The sequence below is a fragment of the Agrilus planipennis genome, unplaced genomic scaffold, assembly GCF_000699045.2.
Source record: "Agrilus planipennis isolate EAB-ADULT unplaced genomic scaffold, Apla_2.0 scaffold161, whole genome shotgun sequence".
Lineage (NCBI taxonomy): Eukaryota > Metazoa > Arthropoda > Insecta > Coleoptera > Buprestidae > Agrilus > Agrilus planipennis.
The window spans coordinates 650,463-658,819 of NW_020438889.1; the positions used below are offsets into that span (position 1 = coordinate 650,463).

Genomic DNA, 8,357 nt, shown 5'->3' on the forward strand with positions numbered 1-8,357 from the left:
TATGGGCTGAGCGAAGCCCAAGGTGGCCAAATTTTAGAGGCGGCAAATATCTTTCCAGTTTATTATAAAAAATAAAAGTAAATACAGATTATGTCTAAAATAGCGTTAAGTCGAATTGCACTTTCATTTGAATGCATCGTCCTCTGTAATCCAGTAAATTAAGAAGGGTGGCTGCGAGGTTTAGTGTAGAGCCCAAACAGATTTATCTGATGATTTGATAAATGAGTGTCTACATATTTTTATGAATGTCTGCATCTAACTGCACAGCGAAAGAATAATTTTTCGGTCTTTCGTAGCCGTAGAATAAAAAACTACGTCTACATTCGTTAGCTGTGCTTTCAATAAAATGCAGTTTGACGGAAACTTTTGATTGACTTTTTTGCGACTTATCACTTCCGAAGAAGAGTTCTAAATTGAGTCCAAATAAATGCTTTTTACAACAATTGTGTTATTATTTTTTATAACTAATATTTTATGTGGAAAAGGTATGAAGAAATGATATGGTAGGAGGGCGGCTACAATTAATTAACCCAGACCGGCACTGAGCCGAAATCTGAGTGAAAATTATTGAAAAGTCAATCAGTTTTATAAGATTCAATGTTACAGGGTCGTCTCTAACGTTTGGGCAGCCCCGGGCATGTCGTTAAAAAATAACCTTCCTTAGAAATATTGACTGACTTTTCTTTAAAATTGTTATTTATGCAAATGTATGTACAATTCAAAATTAAACAATATAAATATTAATAAAAAAACAAATAGATTTTCTAGTTTTAATTTCTGCAAAAGTAGAAATTAAATCGTTATTATCTAATGCAGTTGCCACCTTATTTTCTATTGAAATTAATGCCAATCCGCTGAGTATTTTGTCCATACTTAAATAATTTTCTATAATTTTTAATTTGGAGAAGCGTCTTTCTTTAGAAGCTGCAGAAAGAGGTAGAGTCAATAATATTCTTAAAGTTATTACAGTATTAAGAAAAATTCGGGGGTCTTTAGTATAGGGCTAATCTTCGGATTAGAAATTATTAGGTCTTGTTTGAAATGACTTTTCAGCGATTTTTTCCTAGAGTCATTATAGTATCTAGGTAACGCTTTTCTGGTCAATGAACTGCATGTAATACGAAAATAAATAAACCAGGCAATCAGACAGTGAAGGCACCCCCATTTGTAGTGTTTTATAAATGGTATGTGTCTTAAAATTTTGGTTCACGTCACTTAAAATTTCGCTTTCAGGTCAACTATATTTTGGATGCGACAAAACGTAAATTAGATTTCAACAATGTTGGTACCAAAAACTATTACTTCGTTTAACAAATAAAAATAGAGAACAGCCTAAACCCACCTTTGTAGGTATATACATTTCAACTGAGTTTGAAAGGATAATTTAAACGCATTGTTTGGCGAAAAGATTAGTCATGCACGCCCTTACGAAATCATGGCATTATCAAAGGTTTGCGTGATCTCGCTCAGTTTTTAAAGCCCCTAATCCACGCAAGTGCTCCCTTATGAATTAGTTGAAATAACGACGCAAATAACACGATCGCGGCTATGTTTTGTTTTAGTCCGACCTTATATACTTACGAACGTTAGTAGGCATGTTAAGAATACATTTCGATTCGACTAACAAAATTAAGGGAAAAGAAATCGACCGAATCATGTTGTCTTAATAACAAGTGCTGTGGGGGTACGCAATAAGAATATAGCTAATAACACAGCTAACAGCAGCAGGAAATAGTTATTGAGTATCATAAATGTAAAGCTTTACGACAAATTATTATTGATATAATCAGATAGCAATATTCTAATATTATTGATCCGTATTGCAAGCGGTGGGTGGTTTGGAATATAGCTTTCAAAGTAAGGCCATAAAATGCATTACAAAGCTTTAACGTATTTCAGTGGCGGTGCGGAAATATCGAACGAATACACAAGAAAACATGTCAGCGACAAAACGTACAACGTGACAGAACGTAGGTACCGTATAAACGGCTGACTACCTGCGAAGGGTCTGCTAATTTTTGGATATATTTTGGACCACTTTTATTTATCAATATTTAATTTTTTACGTTTCTCGTCACGCTGTCAAACTGACCATTTTGGCGTGCTTAAAATCTACTGTTGTGAAGCATCCATAATTCCTTTGCTTGAGTGTTTCATAATGATAAAATTATAGACAAAATAATAGAAAAACAATGTGGGCTTGAGAGACGGTGGCGCCTGAGAGTGAATTTCTATCCAACTGTCTTGCACATATTTGATTTGTTAACTGGTACGTTTTGCAATCAACACATTATTTAAGGACGCTGCAAGTTGTCGCGAAAAATCTAGTTGTATGTTTTGTGGCTGGTACGTTTTATCGGGATACGATAACAAACGAATGTGTTCTGTCAATTGTCAGGCAATAATGTAGGTAAAAAGTATTTACTTTTACCCATAACTGCTGGGTTTCAACAACGCTTTGTAGTTACAGAAAATGCAGCAGTAGCTTCTAAAACTTTGACGGCCTGTGTTAATAGTCAAGAATTTATTTTTCGGGCTTATTGTTAGTGGCTTTAGCTTCAGGGTCCTCATTTTCTGTTGATGGTTCTTCCTTCGGTTAGGTTGTTTGTTCAACATTTCGTTAAGGATAGTAGATTTTCTGTGAGGTTCAATTAGATTTCTATAAAGAGGACAACGCTACGTGTTCGCACCAGAAATAAGCTTTTAGGATACCATACATGCTACCGGAAGCAAACAACTCCAACCGAGGGAGAATCAAAGAAGGAGAAGAGCACGGCCAACAAACCCGAAATAAAAAATTTACAAACATAAAGTCTAGCATCTTATTATTCATTTTAGCACAATTGTTAAATGTTGATTATTGTATCGTTTGTTAACGTAATCGACTCATTGCTCGCTGCCGATATTCCAGCCACAGCAAACCCATGCGTTTGCATACTGAAAGTAAGAATAAGAAATTGTTTGCGTAACTTGAACGAATCCAAAATGGTCAATGAGCTATATTAAAGTAATAAATCCTTCTTTCTTAACGTCTGCTGTGAGTTTAGATTAAAAAGTTTTTCTTAATGACCGGGTTTTGTAAAGCAGACAACTTAATGGATTTTTAGTCAATTTTTTATTTTGACGTTTCGGCTCCTTGGTTTTGGACCATCTTCAAAATTTTTGTATGTTCTAATTACATTATTTCTTCTTTCTTTGATACAGTGTGTTTTTGTAAAAGTATAAAATTGAAAGAAAGTTAATTTTGCACATTAATAAATAAAAGCAACACTGAGATGAGAGGCTCAGAGTGTGATAAGTTGTTTATCCAAAGTTTCGAAGTGTGTCAGATACAATACAACTAGTTCGATTACAATTTTATACTTTTACAAAAACACACTATATCAAAAAAAGAAGAAACAATATAATTAGAACATACAAAAGTTCTGAAGATGGCCCAAAACCAAGGAGCCGAAACGTCAAAATAAAAACTTGACTAAAAATCCATTAAGTTGTCTGCTTTACAAAACCCGGTAATTAAGAAAAACATTTTAAAGTAATAAATGTTTTAATATTCGCTACTGCATTCCATAATATTTAAAAGCCCTAAGAGATAAATATGTAGATGCTTGATTAATATAATATGACCACTTAATTTAATCTATGTCAGTCAGATTATTGGTAGAATTTGTACTTTTCAGTATTACCTGCTTTATTTATTACGGTATCAATGGTGCATGAATAAGTGAAATGTAGTTTTAATGCCGCCTCTGTTTTTACAGGGGCGGCTTCGAGATCTCCTAACTCTTCCAGTTGGCAAGAGAAACCAAAGTGCCAACACTGCGGTAGAGTGTATTCTTCCCCCGGTAATTTGAGGCAACATATAATTAACGTACACATACAGACTTCGCAGGAAAATTGGAAAACCTGCGAAATTTGCGGTAAAAGATGCAAAACTAAGCACTACCTAATAAATCATCAGCTCCAGACGCATGGGATCCATCAGAGACAGCAAACTGGCAATTTGTATTATCATTTAATGGGAAATATTTTCTGAAGGAAAATAACGTCGAAAAAGTAACTGCGTAACTACTCACATACCTAAGTATGTCGAAAAAAGACCATATCGAACCATTTCTCTCGTTAGATTTAGAATAAAAAGTGTGATAACAATAAAGTGCAGCGTCAATTTGGCATATTGCAGATGCCAAGATGCTACAGAGACAGAGACGGACCTCCGCCGTTCATCGAGAGGTTCCACTCCGCGACCTGAAGTTCGAATGTCCTCTTTGCGAGATCGTACTGGCATCTGTCGACGTGGCACGCGCCCACATTGAGGAACACTACCCGAGAGATAGTCCCCTTTGTCCCGTCACTGAATGTGGAAAACGCTTTTCCCATCCCAATTCCGTGCGAAATCACATGCGTATAAAACATGCGACCCAATGGAAACGAATGAAAGAAATTAAATGGAGCTTGTACAATAATTACAGTGTTTATACAAACGAAATGGAATAATTAGCGAAAATTTTGAACACAAATGCAGCTGTTATTTTTCCCAGTCGGACGAAGATACTTTATTTAAGACGCTTTTGCACAAACAACGTTGATAAATATAGATATAAATTGTAAAAAAAGTATCTATTTAAATGTGATTTATAATATAAATAAGAAAATGTTTGGCTTGTGTACCTATTATCCGTTTAGTTAAGACGTAAATGAACAATATTTATTTTTAATAGTCGAACAATAAAGAAATTTAAGAAAATTAATGACTATTATTACCAATGCGGTTTGAATATTTTGGGGCATTCCAATTGTATACGTTTACATAACAGTCAGGACAGAATTCTACCTAATCTTCTAGACATTACCTAACGGCTTAATGTTATTTTAGTATTTTCAAAGCGATTAATTCATGAAGTTAAAGAATCGCAATCTGTGCATCATCATATTTTATTGAACATAACCCATAAAACTTGAAAGATTGTTTAAATTTCCATGGGAGTTTTATCGATTAAGATCATTAATATTGGTTTTCTATGTAATTTGACCTACTAAAAATATACTAATAAGGAAATTAGGTAAATTAAAATTGTAGTAGGTATAGATACTACAAATAATATTTTTGTTAGGTGAAAAAATCAACGAAAAATAATCGTTATCCTTTTACAGTTTCAAGACGTTCAATGGAAATGATGCGTGTAAGAGCAACAGATCCTAGACCGTGTCCGAAATGTGGAAAAATATACAGATCAGCCCACACGTTGAGGACACATTTAGAAGACAAACATACGATTTGTCCAGGTTACAGATGCGTCTTGTGTGGTACAGTGGCAAAGTCTAGGAATTCATTGCATTCTCACATGTCCAGGCAGCATAGAGGGATTAGTACGAAAGATTTACCAGTCGTTCCCATGCCAGCTCCCTTTGACCCTGAACTTGCCAGCAAGTAAGTAGCATTAGTTAAAAACGACAAAATTGTTAAGTTTTAATTCTTAAGGAATTAGTCTATAGTGTTTGATTTTTGTAATTAGACTACTGGCAAAAGCAAATATTCACGTTAGCCCGGCAGAGTTGAGAGCGAGAGCGTCGCCAACAGGGCCGAGACGGTCGGATATGAAGCTGGATGCAAAAAGTGCGTTTTCGGGAGCGCCCTCGGAAGCAGGAAGTTCGATATGTGGAGACAATGATCCAGAAGATCTGACTATGTCTAGCCATCGATACGGTGGCTTAGATTTTACAATGTCTCCACCATTAAACCACCATAACAACCCCAATATGAAATTCAACCGAGTGAGTCAGTCCGGGAAGGCGATAGCTGCTAAAAGTATTGATACGATTGCTCAAAATATGTCGAAAGAACCGTTTCCGGCTCCGATGGTGTCTCCTGTGACGTCGACAAATACGACTGGATCGGCAATTCTAGACACTTACCTCCAGTTTATCACCGAAAACAGTCTGAGTATGGGTATGATGTCGGAACAAGCTGCCGCTGCTATGCATGCGGCCAAAATGGCGCACCTCAATGCCAGCTTGGGTCTGGACAAAACGTCACAGCACTTTTTGGAAAAGATGCAACAACAGATGGGAGTGACGAACGACTTGATGAATAAATCAGAAGAAATTCGAAGGAATAACGACGAATCGGTCGCTATAGATCGCGGAGGTGACAAGGATCAAGACGATATTATCTCTTCAGGAGGGGAAGAGGACGATTACAGTGAAGAAGAAGCTGAACCCGAAAGTTTGAAAGCTGGCGAATAAATTATTTTAGGTCCGTTTATGAAAATACTCGAGTTATGTATGAATGTATGTAGGGTGCTGTTTGCCAGTTATAATGCTGCCATTTATCTTGCCATTGACGACTGTCTGTCAGGGAAAACAAATTCATTTCGTTATAATTCCATCCATCTACCTCAAATCAATATTTCTTTTTGTTTTTCTTTTTTTAATATGTATACAAGATTATATAACCATAGTATTTTCCAGTATTCTTAAAACAGATATTCTCAAACAAATAACTATTCCATCCGTCTACCTCAAGAAAAAAGGAAATAGATTATACGAGTTGATAAGGGTCTAGACGTATACGGTTTAATATTGTTTAAGGTAAGTTTAAAATTATGGAAATCAAGCTTCGGAGTTAATTGCAATAAGACGCATAGACTTGATATTAAAAAGAAAATAAATTTATATTGTGCCAGAAATGATAATAATGTAGTTTAATATTACCTATTAGAATTTTCACTACAACCGTTAAGACTACACCGTTTTCCCCCTATAATATACATTTTTCGGTTCTATTTACAGTTCAGGTGTCGATCAAACTGGTACAACAAAGTTGCCAAAATTAATTTCGCAAATACCGAAAGTAGGAGATTTTTAAAGTTAATTTGATACCAAAGTTAACAGTTATCTTTATTGATTTTTGCAAATTTGTTTTTCTTTTTAGCATTGCACACCTCTTAAAGGTTAGGTTAGGTTTGTTAGTCAGGACAACCTCAACTAACCATAACCTAAGCTTCGGAAAAAATATAACATTAATAAAAAACAGAAATTAGTAGAAAATCAGTAAACGTTAATTGTCAGCATTGAATTTCTAACTGTGGCATCAAATTGGCCCCTAATTTCGCCATTTGGCATTGTGGTGTACCAGCTTGAGGGCCATCCAGTTCATTCCAACAATCCTTTGTAATCAAATTACATATTATTGATATCTAAACGTGCAAAAAGTATATGACGATATTTTTGTACAATATTTAAAAGGAGAAGTAACGTTGTCACAAATTTTAATGCAATACTTAGAAATAGTAAGATCGGTTTTTCGTCTTTGTTTACAAACTCTTCCATGTAACATAAATATACGCTTCCATATTAAAGCAATTTAGATGTATACCGAAACAATCATCGCCGTTGTATTGTATGTAGGTATTGTATGTAATACTACTACTTACTTCTACTTCTTACTACTCACGCGAAAAGGAAAACAAACATCATTAATTCACTCAGGTTCGTAATCATTTGCTATCTAAAATTGCAGTACAAAGGAAACGTTTTAATACTTATGTATATATATTTTATTATAATGGAAGATATTAACTTCTACTCAACCTACATCAGGGATTAAAAGCGTGTACCTCTGAAATTTTATGAAATATTTACACAATAGTGGCCAATTTGTACTTTCGGTCAGGTTGCGGTCAATAGCGATTAAAGTATGGACATATAGTGGACAGTTTGGCGGTCAGATGCATGTACACGATAATTTGAGAAGCATTTTTACAATTTTAAATAACGAACGTTCAACCCACTGTCTAACGATAAGGTCGATTATCAGGGGCGCACTTACGAGATATTTTATTCCACTTTTTATTTCAAGATATATCGATTATCTGACAAGGACTATGAATAAAATTAAATTTGTTTTTAATAAGAATATTTGCTATTAAGATCGTCGGCCTAAGTACGGATCTCATATCTGCGAACGATGAGATCTCTTAATGGTTAGTGAACTCTACTTTACATATTTCTTTCGTTATTGATCTATTACCTTATTGAAAGTATAAATTAGCCATAATAGTCCAACAATCAGTGATACTTTCAGGTTAGTTTCATAAGAAATAATTCAGTTCAGGATATATGTATAAATAAAAAAATATATATNCACGTTGTATTTTTTTTGTTGATTTAACTAAATATTAATAAGTAAGAAAATATTTTTTTTTAATGTATCTACAGTAAAACAATTTGAAGTTCTTTGTTACGAAGTAACATTTGTTATTTGATTCTGCCAAAATTTTGGTGTTTTTTTCTCGGGTTACCTAATAATAACTTTTATAATGGCAGAAAAATGAAAGCGAGCAAAGTGCAATAAT

The 8,357-nt window shown here is 34.5% G+C and overlaps 1 protein-coding gene across 1 annotated transcript; it reads left to right on the top strand.

Moving 5' to 3' along the window:
* The first annotated feature begins 5,152 nt into the window (after positions 1-5,152).
* LOC108737974 (protein abrupt-like) lies at positions 5,153-8,131 on the top strand. Its single transcript, XM_018471179.2, has 2 exons — positions 5,153-5,431; positions 5,517-8,131. Exons 1-2 carry the CDS (start codon positions 5,169-5,171, stop codon positions 6,244-6,246), a joined length of 993 nt encoding a protein of 330 aa, XP_018326681.1. The 5' UTR covers positions 5,153-5,168; the 3' UTR covers positions 6,247-8,131.
* Positions 8,132-8,357: the final 226 nt, after the last annotated feature.

Bases quoted from the DNA above. Each gene is read 5' to 3' on its own strand.
- LOC108737974 (XM_018471179.2), top strand. From the start codon at position 5,169: ATGGAAATGATGCGTGTAAGAGCAACAGATCCTAGACCGTGTCCGAAA. The intron at 5,432-5,516 runs GTAAGTAGCATT...TTTTGTAATTAG, and splicing joins GACCCTGAACTTGCCAGCAA to ACTACTGGCAAAAGCAAATA.